This window comes from Calonectris borealis, chromosome 26 (assembly GCF_964195595.1).
Source record: "Calonectris borealis chromosome 26, bCalBor7.hap1.2, whole genome shotgun sequence".
Lineage (NCBI taxonomy): Eukaryota > Metazoa > Chordata > Aves > Procellariiformes > Procellariidae > Calonectris > Calonectris borealis.
The window spans coordinates 3,244,221-3,264,495 of record NC_134337.1 but is presented as its reverse complement, the minus strand read 5'-3'; the positions used below and the strand labels follow the sequence as shown (position 1 = coordinate 3,264,495).

Genomic DNA, 20,275 nt, shown 5'->3' with positions numbered 1-20,275 from the left:
AAACATCTCCATGGCAGGATCTCAGAATGGATGAGACTTACTGCCAGGAACAGCTCCTAAAATGCAACTCTTAAATGAATTCTGCCCAACTGTGCACAAAAAGACCATTCCCTCACCCAGCTACAGAGCAAGGCCGGGACATAAATGAGAACAGAGCTGGGACACCACACGGGCATCTCTAACTGCCGAGGGAGACAGACGCAGCGTGCCACCTCCACAAACTTCTGGGTGGTACAACAGTCTTGAGATGCCACATCACACAGAGATGGACAGAACCGATACACCCTAAACCCTTCTGACAGGATTGTATCAGCTGAAAAAGTCCTGCAAATCCCCCAAAGACTTGGAGCTTCTGGAGGACAATTCACAGACACGGAGATAATGTCTCTGGGATGAATTTCCCACCTTATTCCCCAAATCTGGGTGGCGGATGAGGAAGCAGCTCTCCAGGGACACTGTCTTCGGGAAGGACAGCAAAGAGGAAGTGGGGAAAAATTCCTGCAGAATCCGAGTTTTATTCACAGATTTGTTCCTAAACAAAACAAAACAACCCATATTAAAGAAATATCATGCAATGATAATGCTTGTTTTTTAAAAGGCTACTTCCATGATCAAAATTCTTCACAAATATTCATGCTTGATAAACAGCCTTCTGATAGACTAGCCCCCAGGAGCTAGGAGCAAAATTTGACCTCTCAGCTTCTACACCCGTGCCCCTTCATATCCTCCCGTTAGTACCTGCAGCAGGACCATGTAAACAGGGAACAAACAGATATTGTGGATGCCTAAACTTAATTTCCCTCCCTTTCTTCCCCTAAAATGATCTGAGTCATTGATCAGATCCATTAATTACAAAAGATGCAGAGAGGTGGCATTGCACACAACCATAACTGAAACCACATGGCAAGGCAGGGGGGAATCCAAGTCTACTCTCTAGGCCAGGGAATGTAACTGGAAAAGGCAGGGTGGGGCTTGTTATTTTTACATCTCTGTCTAGTGGTTTGACATGATTAATACTTCTGTACCCTGATCATCCATCTACCAGTGCTGCGGTCGAGAAGTGCAGCAAGAAGATCCCATCTAAGCATTAGCCAAAGCACAGACTCCACCATGCCCTTCTCCAAGCCTGCTGGGACACTGCTCCTTCGCTCGTAGAAACGTGCCAGGGAGCCTGCTCCACTCCAGGTGGCACCTTCCCACTTACTTCTCACTCTTCTCCACATGAAAAGACTTGGCTAACACACTGGAGAGCTCTGAATTGTTCAAATGTCTTGTAGCCACGGTAAAGGCTTTAGTGCAGTTAACAGAGGGCCAGGATTAGGGTAGGCCATTTTTCCTGCATGAGACCAGACACAAATTGCAGGATCCCTTAGCTTTCTGTTACTTCTCAGTGTTTTGCAAGAGTCATGGCACCTCTTCTCAGTCAGCACTAATGGTGGAGGATTTCCTCTGAGCAGACAGAGGTGATTAGAAATGTAAACCAGTTGCCTCAGGTGATCAGACCACAGCCCAGGTGATTAACGTATGGCCTGAAGAACAGGACTGAGCAGTCACTGGGATATTTTTGTCTTGTAAGGGGAGCAATATGTGAAGTCCCAGCCACAACACTCCATTTTTAGTGCAGAAGTCTTCTCCTTGGGTCAAATCAGTGCCAGCAGGCAGACAGAAGACTCTAACCCACTCCTGTTCCCCTTCCCTCCAGTTAAAATGCAACTTGCAAGCTCCTGGTAGTTCACATGGGCAACAAGCCTGGGCACCCCTGCAGAAAGGATGTATACATCTATCACGTGTTTTGTCTTTGACTCACCAGGGAAAGAAAAACGGGCAGCTCCACAATTCAGCCGAATTTTCTTCTATTATAACCTCTGCCAGTTCTGGATCCTGGGACTGAAAATGCTTCAGTTCCTCATAGGAGAGATGCTGCCCTGTCTTAAATGACACAAAACAAAGATAAAAGGTGTGCACCTGGGGTTCCTCCCCGCTCCCATTTCCATCCCGCCAAAGAACACCCGAGAGTGACAGCCATCTAGATCACTAAGTTTCCAACCACAATGATAATTAGTCAGAGGAACAACTTGCTGAGGATGCAGTGAGCTCCTCACCCCCTGACAGCTTTAAACTGGGGCTAAATGTCTTCTCAGATATATGTTCCACCTCAAACAGTTTGAGTTTGTGGTTGAAAATACTGGGCAGGGGTCCTTGGCTGGTGCTATTCAAGAGTTTGGACTAATCATCCAGCCTTTCAAATCCATGCGTTACCTTGATTAGAAAGGGCTGAGACCTCTGGAGCTTTTCTGATAGTTCTCCGAAGTCTGTCACTATCTGAAGGCTCTTCACAGCAGAACAGACTGTGCAGTTTGCAGGAAGCGTTGAAGTGTTCTGTCTGCAACCTGCTGCCCACCAGTCCTGGCATTCTTGGGAAGAAACAAGAGAAACGTGTTTAATAAGACCAAAAATGAAATGGAAAGGAGACAGACTCGATGATAAACTCATTATCCCTAACATGAAACACTGAGATTTCTTACAGCTTCCAATGGCTGTAAGTTACTCCAAAAGAGCAAGCTTCACCAGGGCAGGGAACACGTCACAGAACGTTTCCAGCACAGGCTGAACATTTTGGAGATACGGCTCGAAATTGTGAGAACTGGAAGAGCTTTATGGAAATTCCACTTCCCTGTACATATGAGGCATACAGGCTAAGTTACCCTTTCATTATCAATAGAAGGATGGCAACCACCATATATAGTGCACTTAAACTGAATCAAGTCCACAAGCAAAAGAGCAATCCCAACATGTTATCAAGGAGACACCCAGAAGGCATGAGGAACCCCTGGACCACAGCTATATCCATTTTAAATTCCAGAAATCATTGTTACACCAGAATCGGCTGAACTGGCCTACAACGAACATTACATATGTTTACATCTTCGAAAGTTCCATTTTTACGGGAAACCATTACTTGATGCCTATATCCTGCCTCCCTCCTCCAACGTAACAGCCCTCCCAGCACAAAAAAGTAAGTAACCATTAACAGAAAAGATCTCTTGCAGCACTGAATGAAAAGGGCAAGAGTCAACAATGCTGAATGTCCCACGTATTTCTGCGCTAAAGGATCTGCCGGAGCAGCCGCCACACTAAAAGGACGCGGCTCTAATTTCGTGGCGGCGATAGCCCTGGTTCTGCAGCCTTAGTCCCACGGGGACATGTTTAACTCGGGCAGTGGCAGCAAACCCACCCAAATGCCTGATCTGTTGGGGTGGGTTAGGAAAAACCCAAGGCCTGGGACACAGCTCACATGAAACGTCCAGCGATCTGTCCTCACGACAGGCCCACCCGCCCCGTTCGGTGCCAGCACGTGTCAAAACAGCTCACGTCCTGGACATTGCTGCAGGCCACCCACTCGGGAAACGGAGTGGATGGAAAAGGGGAGAAGGAAGAGACAGTGAAACCCATCTGAAAAATAAAGCTGGGAAAGAAGGATGCACAGCAGCTTTTCAGGGGGAAAGAAACCCGCACGCAGCCTGCCTGCTACTGCCATCGTGATTTCCAGCCACACTCACGCTCCTGCACATGGGTCATAATTGATGAACGGCACTTAATAGGAAAGCTCTTGTTTTGATTTTTCCCTCCGACATCTGCAACAGGCAATGACGAATGTTATAGAGGATTTAGGTTCACTGGGACATAACAACAAGGAGCAGATTGGGATTCATTTTGCTTTTTTTCTCTCTAAATATCTCCAGTCAACTCCCAAATGCTGCATTTCCCACCCTACCGCTGGGATACGAACTGAAAGGGACCAGGATATAACTCCTAGTCTTTCTGGAAGACGCGTCTACACTGCATTCAGGGAAAGGGGTAAAAAGGCAAAACAAAGTGTAAAATCCTTATTGCAAGCAGAAGTCCCACTCCCATGAGAAACTGCTCCAACGTACTTTCCCTCCCTGCTCACAGGAGAAAAAAGAAAATCTTTGTTCCACTGCCTGTAGAAAGCTTCAATTTTACAACAACAAAAAAACTCGACTCACAAAAACCAGCTGGTCAGTGACAGGAAACAAAAGGCTGAAAGATCTCATCAGAGGAAGGGCAGTCGCCACGAAGAGAACAAGAAAACATATCTTACGGTCTCTCATCATAGAGGGAGTAGCAATACTATAATTTCCTTTCTGGGCAAAACTTAGAAACCTCATCCCAGAGCGTTAAGCGCAGTTGTCCCAAAATTTTCTCTCCAGGCTCAGGGCAGTACCCCACATAACGGGATGCTAATCAGCTTGACAGTACAGAGCTTGATTCCTCTTTTGAGCTCGGCTGGGATATTTGCATTCTCAATCGCTCGATTCAGGAGGTTATTTCTTTTCCCCATGAATAACCCAAGCGGAGCATGGTTGAGACGCATTTCAAATGCCGCAAGTGAGGTTGTGGGATTCTTTTTTTTTTTTTTTTTTGGTAATTAATCTTTTAGATTTATTGTTGAGGGTGTTAGTCTGTGCACCAGCACGCGTGTGACTGGCATGACAAGTATGGGCAGCGAGAAGCGCCTGCCCTTCCCAGGGAGGGAGGGAGAAGAGACGGCGCGCAGAGGAGAGGGCATGCAACTGCACACTGGGGACCAGAGCAGGAGTTTTATCGAGGATGCTTATTCTCTCTTTCGATTACCCTCCCTGCATTCCTTTTACATTATCACCCTGCCCAGACACCCCAGGGGATTATTTTGGTTTAAGTCGAGCACGCTGTCTGTGCGCACGCACAGGCTGCTCGGAGATTGAAAAGGAAGACGCGCTCTTCATCCCAGTGCAACCGTCACACGATGGTCCCATCCACTCGCATTCAAATGTTAAAGTGCTGGGCGTGTGCAATTATCCCTGCGGAGTCTGAGTGCAGGAAAGCAGCTGTAGTATTGACACATACAACTCTCCATTACGCGACAGAAGCGCAGGCCAGTCCCAGCTAACCTCTCCTCCGCGCTTGTGCTTTCTCACCCCTTTTTGAGGAGCAGCCTTCAGTTTGTTAAGCAGAACCTCAGTTCCCCATCGGTCATACCCACCTAATATTTGCTCTTATGCTTTACTAGCTCTCCAGAACAAGAGCTGTCTCCTCCTCTGTGTCAGGATAACTCCTAGCAGAGCCAGTGCTGGGGACTTACAGCTGCTAACACAGCACAGATGAAGAGATAAGAACTTTCCTTAAAACGCATCTATGATTAATGCTAGAAGGAGTTTATGACTGTACTTTTCACTATGCAGAAAAATAATTTTCAACTTACAATCAATTTAAAATGAGTACCCCGCCCTTCTTGGCCATTTTCACAGAGGATCTCCCACGTTTTTTGGCTGTCCCCAGAACTACAGAGGGGTGTGTGCACACAACCCCAGAGATGCTGGGTGTGGACGATCAGATTGGAAGCTAAGAGGTTACTGCGAAGACCTGGCCCTGCTTCTGCCCGTTGCAGTGAAGCAATAAAACTTATGGAAACTTGCCCACGTAGATCTGAGAACAGGATCTCAGCAACAGCCCTGGTCTCTTTAGGGACCATATGGAGGGTGAAATATCAGTCTGCCACTGCAGCAGGTTCAAAGGGAAGCCCTGCAGCAGGGGGACCTTTTGCTTCAGCAAGACGCACGGAGCCAAGGGCTGCTCTGACCCTAATGAAGTGTTGAAAACGTAAAACGTCCTGCATGTAGAACTGCAGGTGCTGAGGCAGCTTGCTGGCTCCTCACCAAGCTGGTTTGCTCCCCAGCACTCAGGACTACAAGGCTGAAGAAGTCTCCAGCAGGCAACCAACAGCTAGGTCTGCACAGAAGAGTCTGGTCCAGGGGAAGGGGGCCTCCCCCAGGACTTCACAGTCCCCCCAGGTCTTCCGTCCTTATGGGTTGTTGCTACCATCACCCATGATAACTACAAGCAAGCTTCCCAGAGGGCTGTCTAATGCTCTAAGCAGCTCCACAATCTGCAAAGGTTGGTTCCAAATCCCCAGTTCCTCTTTTCTAAGGATGACACTATTCCCCAGTCCCACCACATACCTCACTAGGGACCAGTGCTAGGAGTAGTCAAGCATCTTCAACAAGCCTAGGATGAACTCAGGGCTCTCAAGAAAGACTGGCCTGTGCACTGAATATTCACAAGACGTTTCTCTGTCCTTTCTCGTAGGTCCATTGTACAAGCCTGGCTGCAAATGTTCATTAACACCCACAACACTTTTGGACTGTCCCTCACAGGATCCGACATGCCATCAAGAACTACAAAAATACTTGTAATCAGGGTAGGTGAGCAGGCAAACCTCAGGGCTCTCAAAAAGCATGACCAACTCTACATCGGCCAATTCAAATGTAAGCTCAGGATGGGGATGGACTCACCCAGGCCCGACCCAGTGACTCATTTATGGCACTGCACTGACAGCCACAACCTCGTTCCTACGTGCTAGATCCAACGATGAGAAGATGCTGATCTCCACTTTTACAATGTCTCCCCACAGCTGCACATTTGTAAAAGTCGGGGAATTTTTCAAGGTGGATCTGAAGACACCCTTCAAAGGAAGGGATTAAGACCTCAGTCTACTCTCTGCTGTCTGCGACCATACCTTCCCCTCGGCCAAAGGGGCCCTTTACAGACGTGCATCTGACAGCCCGTGGGATACTTACCTCCCCCATTCATTTTCATAGCAAAAGCCCAACTACAAGCTGGTTCTTACGGCTGACATAGGGCAGAGCTTTTTAAGAGACATTCAATCCCACCTGTACGATTCCCAGTGATGAAGGGGCCATAGATCCTCAGTGCTCTGATGTCCAATTACCATCACCACAGCAGGGCTGCAGCTCTCCCTCCAGTTGGAAATACCTAACTTCCAGATGCTGGATTTTACAGTCCTGTTTTCCATTATTTTGAGGACAGGAATTTGTCCCTGTCTAGCCCTTAACCTTAAAGTAAAGTTGCAGCTCATAACCTACTGTTTCTGCTCTGACAGCCAAAGAATATGCAGACCAGGTTGTTCTTGCTCCTAAGATACGACTAGCCACTTGCTGCATTGGGACCACTGCAGACTTATAGATCCTATACTCCTCAAGTCAGTAGCTTGTTACTTGTGCTATGTCATTGTGTGCTTATCACCACACCCCCTTTCCCAGACCTTACAGAAAGACAAAACAGTATTTTAAAAACTCAAAGCAATTTACAGACATCAATTCACAATCACAGCCTACGACACAAGTAAATCTCATTGTTCTTACTTTACAGATATAGAAATTAAGAGCTCTGTAGTTCCTGTGTGACACAGTTCAGAGGAGACATTTGGAGCACACTATTGCAAAAGCAACATTTCCTAAGCTCCATCTTGCTGAAATTTTTCACTAGGCTAAAAATTAATTTGATCATTTATAATGTCATGTCAAAGGCTAAACTGATGAGTTCTTGAGTAAGTCAGACAGGAATCATAAGGAGTGCTTATTAATTACAGTATGGAAGTCCTGATTAAGGAATGCATCACAGTGGCATTTTAAATATATACTGCAAAGAAGGTCCCTGTTCAGCACAGGATCCTCACCTCTTTCTCATACTGAACTTTTTTGTGGCTCTGAGTATATTGTATATATTTATGCCAGGAGAAGAAAGTACCTCCCAGTTTGGTTCATAGCATTTTTAGGAACAGCTAGCAACAAAACAACAGCTACAAATAAACCCATCAAGAAACCCTTATTTTTGTTCTGGGTAAAAAGTCAACAGCTCGAAGAACTACTCATTCATTTCACTAATGGGTAACGGCTGGTCAAACAACCGAAGGATGATTAATCAATCTCTAGCAAAGCACAAAAATTATTTTGATCCAACGAGACATTGTGAAATCAAGTCTGCTCAGCCTAGCCCAAGAGGAACTCACAGTCCACTGGGGTGAAAGAGCATTATTTCCAGGAGAAATCTGCACCTACCAATCTAGAAAACTGAAGGCAGGGACCAAGCTGTCAGGAAAGCCTCCAAAGTCCACCGCAGCCTGCACCTCTGGCTACGTGCCCTAGAAGGCAGCTTGTGCTGCTCTGGCAGCGTCTGCATGAGCAATCTGGCTCGGAGGAACAGCACGCTTTTGAAGCAAATCCCTCCCAGTTGCTGCCACTTGCCTGACAGTGGCTTCAGTCTGTAAAAGGTTTGACGTGCCTGTGTCACTAGTGCAAACGGGGCTCTGCTAGGCTGCTAAATGCCTCTGCAACAGGCCACGTATGGCACGCTCGCTCTCTTTGCAGGGAAGCAAACCCAAAGCGAGAATTCACTTGCTCTGCAAATGAGGAAACAAGAAATTCTGGAGGCATCAAAATATAGATGCAAAACGAAGTTTTTCATGTTCTGGATTACCACAATGATTTGGAGTTAGTTTACTGTCAGCAAATCCAAATAAACAGTCCACTGGCTGAACAGAGGCCAAAGTAAAGCAGTACACGAAAACAGCTTGGCACCACCCTGCACTGCAGAGTCAGCCTTTTTTTTCCCCTTTGAATGAGCCAACACATGTGTCTGTTGGTCACTCTCAGGTTATATTATAAAAGGGTTGTTTACACACACACAAAAACGATCAGATAAACTGACAGCTGCACGGGGATGGGAGGGAGCCCTGCACAGTGCTGCAACCCACATTAGCTCACATCCACCTCAAAATGCTCCAGCACCGGGAGCGGGTGCCTGAGAATATGCACGAACACAAAAGCAAACCAGCTTGACTTTGCTTAGGGGAAAAAAAAAGAAAGATCCTTTGTGAGCAAGAGGAGGCGGCCGTGCCGAAGGCAGCAAGGAGTTAGAAATCAGATCCTGCTTTACCTCCCAAGCAGCCTTGTTGTGCAACCCTTTCATTCAGAGCGGGCCCATGATCCTTGGGCTCCTGCATCACTGAATCCAGCAGGTCAGATCCAGCATGGACTGCAAAACCCACGGGGACAGGCTGGCCAAATACCTGGGTGCTTAGCCCACCTTGCCCTCAAGAAACAGAAAGTCCACCCTCACGTGAGACAGGCGGGCTGGATGCTCCCTCTCTGCACAGAGCCGCGCCAAGGAGAAACAGACTTCAGGGCTACGGTAAGAGGGGAGGAGAGGAGTGCGAGAAGCGGAGAGAAACGTGGCTGCGGCTGGCCCATCGCAGGCTGCCTGCAAAGGGTTAAGATCAGAAAGCAGCCAGGACCTGGCCAGGCGCCAAGGCAAGCCTCCAGCTATACTGAAGGTGGCCAGCCAAGAGGAGAGGCTGCTGTCCTCTCCCAGTAACCCAGCCTGCTGCGACCCGTCCCCACAAATGGCTCTCGCACCCCGACAAGGTGTTGCTTAAACACAGCTCCTCCAGCAGGGTTCCTTTCTCTAAAATAGATTAGGTATAAAACCAATAAACATGATTTTAGCCCTTCTGATCTATGCAAAAGGGAGTTTTTAAACACAAGGAGTCTTCTCCGAGCTGGGGGTAACTTGCACAGGATCCCTTTTCCAAAGTGCGTGTTTGCACCCGATTTTACGGGTGCGGAGCAGCTACTGATTTTGAACTGTGTAGGATGTATGGGGTCAGGACCGGGTCTCATTATTAGAAGCAAAGTTGGATTTTCCTTGAGGTCATTACAAACCCCTGCTATCAGTACAACACGCAAATCGTCACGTTGTTGGACGACAGCCTGTTCACCACTGACCAACCTGCTCTGCTGAGGTTTTTGAGCTGCAAGGACAGAACTTACCATGGGCAGACACACAAGTTAATGTAAGAGCAACTTAACGCTCTTCTCATCACGTCATTGCTCCGTGTAGCTGGCAGGAACAGTTATCAACCAGTTGACATCAAAATTCATGTTTAGATATTAACAAAGCTATAAGGATGTCACACGGTCGTGAAGGGAAGAACCACTGAAAAACAGGTAGAGTGACCACCATTGTGGTTTTAAAACTTCTGTTAAAAAAAGAGAAAACCCTTTTTCATTTGACTCTGATTACTACAGACTTTGAGAACTCATTATATCATTTCTTAACGCTTTCAGGGGAGAGGGAAGTACTCGTACCCCTACTTTGCACCAGAGAACTGAAACACAGAGGCAATGACTTGTCCATCGCAGCCTATGTCGGAGAAGAGAAACAAATCCAGGTTACATAGGCCCTACCTTCTCCTTGCAACAGCACTAGAAAGCCTTGAGTTAACCCACGTGCCCACCCAAAATCCACTGTGTTCCTTATAGCAGGTAGAGCCCAGAGGTCTGCAAACCCATCGCCTCCCTGGGGGCTATGTGCAGCGCTGATCTACCCAGCTAACAGCGCACGCTGCCACGGTGAGAGGCGTTTCCCCCAGCCCGGAGCAGGCAGCGCGACCCAGCACTGGGCTTTCACAAGCTCTGTGTAAACACAAGCTCAGGAAGAGCAAATGCAAACCACATTTCTGCAGAACTTTTCCCCAACCGAAGGGACCCTGGTTCCTAGCCCTGGGAAAACAGCTGAAAGAGAGGCACGGACGCCAAACCCAAGGGTCTAAGAGTCAGCTTTGAAGAAACAAAGGGTGGGAACATTAGTTTTAATATGGGAATTGATCCGGGGGAGAAAGCCGGCAAGCAACAGAGCAGAGAGACAGGCAAAAAGGAAATTTATTTTGGACCTAATCCTACAAACTTAACGCAAGAGAGAGCTTTGCGGACACTGCTCCTCACCTCGACCGCTCAAAGGTCCACCCACAGCCACCGACAGACAGGCAGCCCTTGTCATCCACAGCCCGGCTCTTGGGGTGGAAGGAACGAGGATGAAGGTGAGAGTGAAGGCAGGTCACCCTGAGCCGGAGAGAGAGGGGAGCAGTGTCCTGCACCCCTGCTCCTCCCAAAGCCTCACCACCACTCTAACGTGGGGCTCTGCTTCTCGGGTGAAACCAGGCATCCGAGCTCCCCTTGTTCTGCAACACAAACCTGGCTGCTCAGCCCACATCTACCAGGGGACCGGGCATCAACTTGCAATCCCGGAGACAGGAAAACTGCTGCAAGCCCACTGCTCGCTGAGCAGGCTCAGGAGAGACAGCGCAGCCCCAGACCGCAGCCCCACGCAGGCAGGGCTGCCCCTGCCTGCCCAGGCAGCTTCAGGCTCGGCGGAAGCGAACCGGACCACCCATGCGCCCACGCTCGCCACGGCCGGGCTTTGTCCGCACCACGTTGGGCGGCGCGGCCGGGGGAAGTCTGCCAGCACTGCCGGTGGGCGAAGGCAGCCTCCAAACTGCTAACAGGTGGCTTTCAACAAGAACAGCCCGAGCTGGATTTGAACTGGTGCCCGAGTACAGAAAGCTCCAAGTTTCATCCTCAGCCCCCTCAAAAAATTCATCTACCAGGATCTACATAGAGAAAAGAAGAGGAGTCTGTACGTCAAGGCCCTTGGTTAGTGTTTTTCTCTGCTGCTCACTCTCCTTGTACGGTGCCTTCTCCTATGCAAGCACGCACCAGAGAACGCTAGACCTGCTTGCAAGACCTCCTGGCCTTATGCTCACATCAATAAACAGGATGGGAAGATGCAGCTTTACCCCTTCCCTTTGGCAGACCACAGGGCCAAAATTGAGGGCAAAACATTTCATCATGCACAAGGCAGGCTGAAAGAGAGCTTGGGAGACCGCTCAGCCCCACGCCATGGAACTCCCTCTTCCAGATCCCTGCTGGACGGCTTTACCACGGTCCACTCAGCAGCAAGCCGTGAAGTTGACACCAGCGCCGATGGGACAGCTGGACGCTGGGACAGCCGGATGCTGGGACAGCCCCAGTGGCTGCAGCTGCCTGCCGGGAAGCCAGGACACGAGGGATTCCCAGAGGAACCCAGCCAAGGTTCAGTCTGGGTGCTGCACTCTCCCATTCACAGAGCCAGGGTCCAGTCCAGTTCCTTTTGCTGAGGCAAGATCAAAGTTACCCCAGCCATCCCTAGCGAATGTGTTAATTGGGATATGCTATGGTTTCCACCACAACCTAATTCTGTTGGAAAAACAGAGCGGGAACTGCCTCGTCCCCTCTGTACCTCTCCTCCTTTCCCCAGAACTGGCTTGCTGCCCACCCTATGGCTCATCACTTCAGAAGATCTCCAGGGCTCACGGAGGCATGAGGGATTTTATATGCATTTAAACAACAACCTCGCATCCTTCCTCCCCATCCATCCTTCCCTTCACTTTTCCCCTGCTCCTTTGGATGTCTCCCTATCTCCTCCCCGTTCAGTTGGTTTTCCCACCAGTAGCCCAGACTTGCTCCTACTCTTATTTATCTTCACAGCAAGACGCTCATGATTTCAGGTAACCCCTGTCCTAGAAACCTTTGCTGTCCCAAGGAACCTCCCTGGGCCCTCCTCATCCAAGGGGGCCTTGCGGCATCTGAAGGAAGAACCTGTCAAGTTTCTGGACAAAATTTCACTGAAGAATTACGAGCATTAAAGTTCCCGTAGGTTTCCTTCTCCATACAGAAGCAGAGGGGTGTGCACAGACTCATGTCAATGCTGAAATGCATTAGATAAGCAGGCTTCTAATGTCAAGTGGCTATCAGAGCCATCTCCTCGCCTTTGTTTTTTCCTCCCAGTGTTTAAGGAAGGAGATGAACAATGGGGGATACCCCGTCCCACCCATATGAACCCGAACCAACAGAAATCCCACGTGTCAGCGGAAGAGAGGGAGACACACAGAGAAAATGCAGAACGGCGCTGGCATTTCAGGGCGCCCTTTTTAGCTTCGGCAGGAAGGTCAGAGCCAGAACAGACAACTCCAACACAATGAGCTGCCGAAGCTAAATATAAACCTGTCGAGGGCATGGATACAGGAGTTTGTTTTTACAGTGAGCCAACAGACGATCAACATTGTGCCACATCCCTGCTCAAAATAATTCACAGCTTTATCATTACTGACAGTCTTTGTATTTTATCAAAGAGGCAGAGCCCAGGCTTACACTCATTTGCCAGTCTAAGTCAGTGGAAACGATTAACTGAGAATGAGAAATACTCAAACTTTTCCATTCCTATTATGCCAGTCTAGGAAAATCTATTACGTTGCTCTCCCGTGATGGGACCACCTCATTAGGGAGGCACTTATCTAGCTTCCTCACACACACACATTACCCTTTATGTTACGTTAACTGCCATAAACACCGTAGCTCTCAAGCCCACAGTCCTTTCCCAATACGCCACTTGGCAAAAACTACTTTTCCTTAAGCCCGGGTCACATGTTGAGGTTTCTACACTTCGCTCACAAATATCAAGATTTGGTTGACAAACCGTTTTTGCCTGCTTACTCAGAAAAAATAAAAAAAGGTGACATTTACCCAGCATAGCTATCTCAGTACGATTCTCAGAACTGCAGAGATTTTTAGAGGACGGGGAACTCTTGTGGAAGAAAAAACGCGGAGGTGTTAAAAGCGAGGAACAGAGAAGGTGCAAGAAAAAAATTATGAAGTTAGAGATAAAATATGCTTCAGCCCCAATGAATGCAAGGGGAAGTGCCCTAGCTAGAATTCAGGATGCTATTTTTAAGTACAGCGGGTGGAAAAGAGAAGACCACGGTGCCATGCCAGTAACATTTGTTATTTGGTGCCCAGGGAGACACTCAAACGATTCGCATGGCTGGTATTTAACTTGGTAATTCTTGCTAGGCTTATGTTACAGCAGAGAAATCATTTCCTTACTCTCGAGCATGTACTTCTTGGCAATGGGCAGAGAGAGCAGCCGGATGTGACCGATGAGGGAGCCCCAGGCATGGGCTCTGGAGAGCGGAGCTTCAGGCGGCAGCGGGCTGTATGGCTGGATCACGAAGTAAACAGTCAGCAAGACCAATCCCAGCGTGAGCAGGCCCTGCGAGAGAAAACAGGCACACAATTAATTATACTGCAGTGAGCTGATGTGTCTTCAGAAGCGGACACGCCTTCTGGCTGGTGTCAAAGAGTTGTGGCTGTGCGCTGTAAGATGAGCACGCAAATTTGTGCTGTGGCTCCTCGTTCAACTGCAATGCTGTTTCCGTACACAGAGTTGTCACTTGGTTTTATCGTTAGGGCTGTCTAAGGATGAAATTAAGCAGCCTTCAAACCCAAGCCACACAACTCTGTTCGTATATTTTAGCACTGCAAATAACCCAGCACCAGAGCAATGAGGATTCCTCCCACCTAATCAAATAAAAGCTTGCACTTCTGCCATACCTCTTACACAAGGTTTTCAAGGCTTTTTGCAAACATCCGTCAAGCCTCGAAACACTTTGGCAGAGTTGGCACCAGCTGCCTCCTCCATACCAGAATCCAATCTGAGCCTTAAAGAGATGACATGACGCATTTCTCCCCCTGGCCAAAGTCAAAGTGAATCAACAGCAAAAACAAGAACAGAAGCTGAAAGTTCCAATTTCCAGTTTCCTGTTCTCCTGCCTCGTTTTACAGCTTTTTATAGGACGTGAGGAAGAAAGCTTGAATTTTTTTCTAAATAGAAACCATTGTGATGATTTTGTAAAGATGACACTAAAATATTACTGAATGTTATGCCAGTGGGAAGTTTTTCATCCTTGTAGCAAACATCTCGAACCTACCTAACAATAGCTTTCACCCACTTTGCAAAACTTTTTACAGCGTCTTTTAGTTAAGGGTCTCAAAACATTTTTCTAGCATCACGCATCATGGCAACAGTTTTATTTTATAGACTAGAAGGAGAATAAAGACAGGTAGAAGCTTGTGACACGGTCAGAAACAGAACCCGGATCTCTTCATTATTCAGCCCTGAACTTTAAGACTCTCCTTCCTTCCTCACATTCCCACTGAGGGTGCAGACGCTGGGAATCTTTGCCTGAAGAAACAATCCAAGTCTCATTCTTCAATAATTTAAGGAGAGGAGGGTGTTGACATGTTAAACTTTCAACACACATGAGCAATTTCAAATCTCGGTCAGCTGTCTTCTGTTTTCAAACCAGCTCATGGGACGAAGGAAGGAAGCTACACTTCACAGCTTTTTAAACAAAAAACTCAGAAAAATTCATCAAGAAAATGCAACAGGAAATAAAAGGCTCAGGTGCAAAAGGGGAACTTCCAACCCTCAAACGGTCTGTGCGTGCACAAAAGACATCTTACCTTGTAGAGAGCCATTAAGATAGGGTACCGCGGCGGTCCCCGTTGGGGTTCGTTTCTTTCCAAGAGCTGCTTGATGAATTTCTCAATGGCTTTTTCTGACATCCCACATTGGTGGCCAGTCTGCCTCACTAGATCAATCGTCTCTGATAGCTTGTCATAAATACTGAGCTCATTGGCCGAAAGCTCCATGGCCTCCGATGAAAAATCCCTGTGGAGATATTCAGTACGTTAACAGAAAACACACTCCAGCCGTACAGCTCAACACCAGCATGTGCAGAGAGATCACAGGAACATCGCAATGTCTAGGCAAGAAGGAAGGCTTCTCTGGAGCAAACCTGTTCACAGCCAAAGGCACAATATTTAGCTGCAGTCCTAATAGTCTCTGCTGGTTCAGTACCTCCCGGGACTGAAAGAAGCCGTGAAATTTCCTGCCAAGAGAAGAACCAGCTGAGATTTGCAGCTTATGTAAATGAACAAAGCTTCCCAGAAATCAGTGAAACTCCTTTTATTCATGTATTCCAAATGAATCCGTCCCTCACCGACTACAAGAGCCAGCAATACAAAGCCGATCATCACACACAGTAGCCAAGCTAAGCTCTCCTGCGCTACAATTTTAGTCGCTTATTTTAACGTAAATTTGTTTTCATCAAATCCCCTGTTAGCAATAAGAACAGGACAGAGAAATAAGCCGTATGTGTGGGGCAAAGTTCAACAGTTTACAATTTGTTTAAATTTTTGCAACCTAATGTCCAGGCCAACTGATTATTGAGTAACAGTAACGTGATAGCAGCATGCTCTGCAGGCAACAAAAGCTCCTGCGTTCCTCTGAAAGTTTGCCTGCAGGTCATTCACATGCAGAAATGCCACATAACTAAATACCGCAGCAAGAATTGCATTGTGAACGCGAGACAGAGACAAAATGGCATTTGACAGCAAATTATTTCCCACCGTGAAATTTCAACGGGGAAGCTTGTAAGAACACACCTATGAGCAATCAACATTAAGATGACAAAAAAAGAAATGTGTTCCTCTACCACTCCCCCTGTCTGCCACAAAGGCAGAGCCTCGTGATACCAAGAGCAGCAGATGGGCTGAAGAAAAGATGCAAAGAAATTGCTGGACAAGCTAACAGCTTCCAACGTGAGAATCCCATTGTTAGAGAGACGCTTAGCCTCAGAAAAAAACACTGCTGGGGGAAAGGGAGCATCTGTGAGGTCTTGCTTTGCTTCTTGTTTCTGAGATGGGAAAACTCTAACCTGGATCACATTGGGACAACCAAAACTGTTCCTGGAGAGACACAGTTTAGCAACGCATTGCCCTGAAAGCACAGACTGAAGACTATCACGTAAAAACACAAGAAGCACAACCGATACACCCAGCTCACAGCTGAAAATGGAAACCAGGGCCCCTGTCCCCCTTTTGCTCCAAGTACCACCTGACACCAGGACCCGGCTCGTGAATCCTGTGTGCTGCTTCACCCAAGTCACCACCTTGCTCCGCGAAGTCTGTCGCTGTACTGCAAGAATCGTATCACTATTTACACGGGTCTTCTCTGCACACACCTCACAGCACAGCCTGCATTTTAAAAGCACAGATCCGTTTTGCTTACTTGAGAACAAGCTGACAAGCACTGCGTAACATGCTACCTAAACTTAGATTTGCTCTGCTGTAACTCGTTCTGGCTGCTCCCACAGGACAAATCAGCCATAAATGTATCTATGTATATATCAAGAAATAAGATTCTCTTGTTAGGCAACCAAACTTGAAATCTGATTTGCCTTTAAAGAACTGGCCAACAGCTCTCCCCCTAAACCATGGGGTCCTACAACTCAGAATTCAAGCAATAGCATTTTAAATATTTTTTTTTCTGCAATGCTAGGGTGCAGTTTCAGAAAAAAACCACTTTTCAACAGGACTACCAGCTTCAGCAATTGCTCCTCTCCCCCCAGGATCAACTCCCTGTTCTGCTCTTGCACATTTGTTTATGTGGTCACATGGTGAATCAGATCAGGAAAATTATCTGGCTGAAAAATAACCCCTATTTGTTTGGTCAGCAGCTGCCTAAGCATCCAACTCAAGCAGTTAATGTCAGATGTTATATTAACATTAGTGTCAAATTTCTAGCCACAGACTTAGAAACACCAAAAGAGTAAAATGCCAAATTAAAACCTAACCCCAAGCACGCAATGAGAACATGCTGCACTACATTGCCAGGTTAATTAGCTCCTGGCCCTGTTCTACCGACATTCCTTGCGTTCCATGCAAATATTTGTCCCAGATCTTCCACCTGAGCAGCCCCATGGGCTAGCAAAGCTGCCCCAAAGCGAGTTTGATCAATAATATCTCATTATGGATCGTTAGCTCTTCAAGGCAGGGACCTTTTCTTCTCATCTGTAAAGCACCTGGCATGGACTTGGCTCTATAAAAACAATACATTGCTTTACTCTTTCATTTATGTCATACCCTGATTCGTATAACGAGCAAGAGCCAGCACATCTGCAGGATATTAAATGCCTTTTTTTCTTCCCAGCTTTAACGATTGCTCTAGTTGCCTTGACGCTGCAACTGGTGTGCTAAACGGTCTGAAAGGTTATCTAGCTTCCTCTGGCTCCCGTGTGCCAAAGGTTTTGCCTGTGAAGCTCTCCCGTGCCGAATTCCAGCAGATTCAGCAAGCTTCCCCTGCTTGCTGAATCTGCCTAGAACCACTTAAAACACTTATCCCTACAGAAACGCTGTCAAACACGGTGATTTCCCCCTTTCCAAACAGCAGAAGCATCCTACTATGATAAAATGCCAAGATGCATCCCAGTTCTCCCCCCTCTACATTCGTATTCAACTCTGAGCAAATACCTTTGAAGACAACCCCTGCAAGTCACAGACATTAAAAACCCAAGGCAGCTCCTTGACAAACTCCACACTAACCCATGTCCTCAGCTAGGAAATAAGGCATTACGCTCCCGCATTGTTCTGCGAACAGATGAGGCCTTAAAAAACAAATAACAATCCATTATTTCCCTTCCTATCACCACAATACAACGGACAAAATAATAACAACAGACTACTGTACCCACTTCGCCGGCACACGCGCATACTGAACGAGTCTGATTCCCTCCGCACAGCAGCCCCTCAGAGACAGGCCTTTTAAAGTAGGGAACCCATATGTCAGCGCTATTTTTTATGAACTCCACCACCCTAGGAGGAATAAACAGCTCTCTCCGCAAACATAAATAGCGACGGTTCTCGGCCTGAAGGGTTTGCACCCAGGCACCCAGTCCTACCCGATGCACGGCGGGGTGTTTGGACCCAGGCTTTAGAAAGGTAAATATTTAGAGAGAAACGCTGTCGGAGGAGTCTTTAAAAGGGAAAGCTTGCTCGCCTCGCTGGTGAACCTGAAACAGCGATATAAATATAAATACAAATACATTCTCATCTGCTTTAACACCCTTTATCTGCCTCCCTCGGCCCTGCTCAGGGCGGTCAGGTAAAAACCCTGCACCCCACCACAGGCCCACGGCATCGCCCTTATTCATCCCCGAGGCAGAGGAGCTCCAGAGAGGGCCTTTTTTTTTTAAAAAAAAAAAAAAAAAAAAATCAATAAATTGAAGCAGAAAACAGCCCCCACCCCCGCAGCTGGGCGCCTGGCGAGGGCCTCGCTGAGGCCCGGGGAGCCCCCCCAGGCCTGCGCCCACCGTAGGGCCGAGGCCCGCTCTCCCGCCCGGCCGCCCCGGTGCTCCGGCCCCCCTCCCGACCCCCGCCCCGGCCCCCCTCAGCCGCCCCCGGCCTCACCCCGGCACCGCCCGGCGGCTGCCCCGCTCCGCCGCCCGGCTCCGGGCTCCTCCCGCCCGCGATGGAGGCGGGACGCGGGGGGCCGGGGGGCCGGGCCGGGCCGCCCCGCCGCTTCCTGCTTCCGCCATGGCCCGGCCCAGCCTGGGCGGCCCCGGGCACCGCGAGACCCCTCAGCACTCAAAACATCCCCCGCTGGCCCTAAGCCCCCCCCCCGGGGGCCCTAAGACCCCCCAACACCCACCGGAGCCCAGAGTCCCCCTGAGGCCCCCCAGCACCCGTTTGAGCCCGGAACACGGAGACAGACACCCCCCCCAATACCCACCTGAGTCCATGGCTACCCTCGGCCCCCTCCCCAGCACCTGCCTGAAGCCCCAGCACCCTCAGACCCCCCCCAGCACCAGCCTGACCCCCCCCATGACCCTCAGACCCACCCGGGAACCTTAAGACACCCCCCCCCCAGCACCCACCTGAGCCCATGACCACCTCGAGACACCCCCAGCACCTACCTGACACCCCATTACCTTCAGACACACCCCCAGCACCTGAGCCCCCAGCACCCTCAGACACCCCCCTGCTAACCCTAAGACCCCCCCAGCACCCACCTGAGCCCCCAGCACCCTCAGACATCCTCCAACACCCACCCGAGCCCCCAGCACCCTCACCCCTCCCAGTAACCTTAAGAGACCCCCCTCAGCACCTGCCTGAGCCCATGGCACCCCAAGACGTCCCCCCCCACCAGCACCCCCTGCAAACCACAGCATCCCCAAATCCTTTGATAGCCAGATCCCACAGCACCCAGGAGACCCCCCCCTCCACCCTCAAGCACCCCCTAAGTCCCCAGCATCCCCCCACAGCACCCACCCATCACCCCCTACAGCCCCCCCAAGCCCTACAGCAGCCCCATCGATGCCATTTACCTCCTCCAGCTCCGCTGAGCTGCGTTTGTGCTCCCCAACGAGACCCATCCAGTGCCCCCCTGAACCCCCCTTACCCCCAGCCCCATGGGGACACGGATGCCCATTCCCGCAGCTCAAGCAACGAGCAGTGACCACGCACAGGGTGGATATTGGGGAGCAGGGGGGGGGGTGGATAAAAAAGACTCTGTTGCCCTAAAAATTGTAGGAAAGGCTTCCAGGAGTAAAGGGCTGGGAGATGGAGCAAGCAGAGGTCCCCAGAGCCACCCCCAGCATGAAAAGCTGGGAAGAAACCAGGAGCAAGGAGTCTCAGCCTCACCCAGCTCTCGGACGCAGGCTTCAGTCCTTAATTGCAATTAAATGCATTTTCAGAGACAGCTTTGGTTGTGACGGGCATTTTTGGTATTTCTCCGGTCCCTTTTCAGCCTTGTTTAAGTTTTCAGTCTCAACAACTTCCTGCAGCGATGAATTCTGCAGTTTAATTAAACATTGCGAGAAAAAGTACTTCCTCTTATCAGGTTTGAATTTCCTGCCCTG

At 48.9% G+C, this 20,275-nt stretch overlaps 1 protein-coding gene across 3 annotated transcripts in view; it reads right to left on the bottom strand.

Annotated features, from left to right (window-relative positions):
- The window catches only part of C26H6orf89 (chromosome 26 C6orf89 homolog), a 25,197-nt gene extending 5,058 nt beyond the window's left edge, over positions 1-20,139 (bottom strand). The window contains exons 1-7 of one of the 3 annotated variants that reach the window (XM_075174043.1): positions 18,825-18,865; positions 18,317-18,427; positions 15,039-15,246; positions 13,620-13,785; positions 2,260-2,414; positions 1,808-1,929; positions 406-532 (exon numbers count right to left, since the gene is read on the bottom strand). In XM_075174043.1, coding sequence (XP_075030144.1) covers positions 406-532; positions 1,808-1,929; positions 2,260-2,414; positions 13,620-13,785; positions 15,039-15,227 — 759 coding nt within the window. In that variant the 5' untranslated portion in view covers positions 15,228-15,246; positions 18,317-18,427; positions 18,825-18,865. Of the gene's footprint in view, positions 1-405; positions 533-1,807; positions 1,930-2,259; positions 2,415-13,619; positions 13,786-15,038; positions 15,247-18,316; positions 18,428-18,824; positions 18,953-20,057 lie in introns of those variants that run through there. The other 2 variants (XM_075174044.1, XM_075174041.1) reach the window with 2 other exon arrangements.
- Between the last annotated feature and the right edge of the window lie 136 nt (positions 20,140-20,275).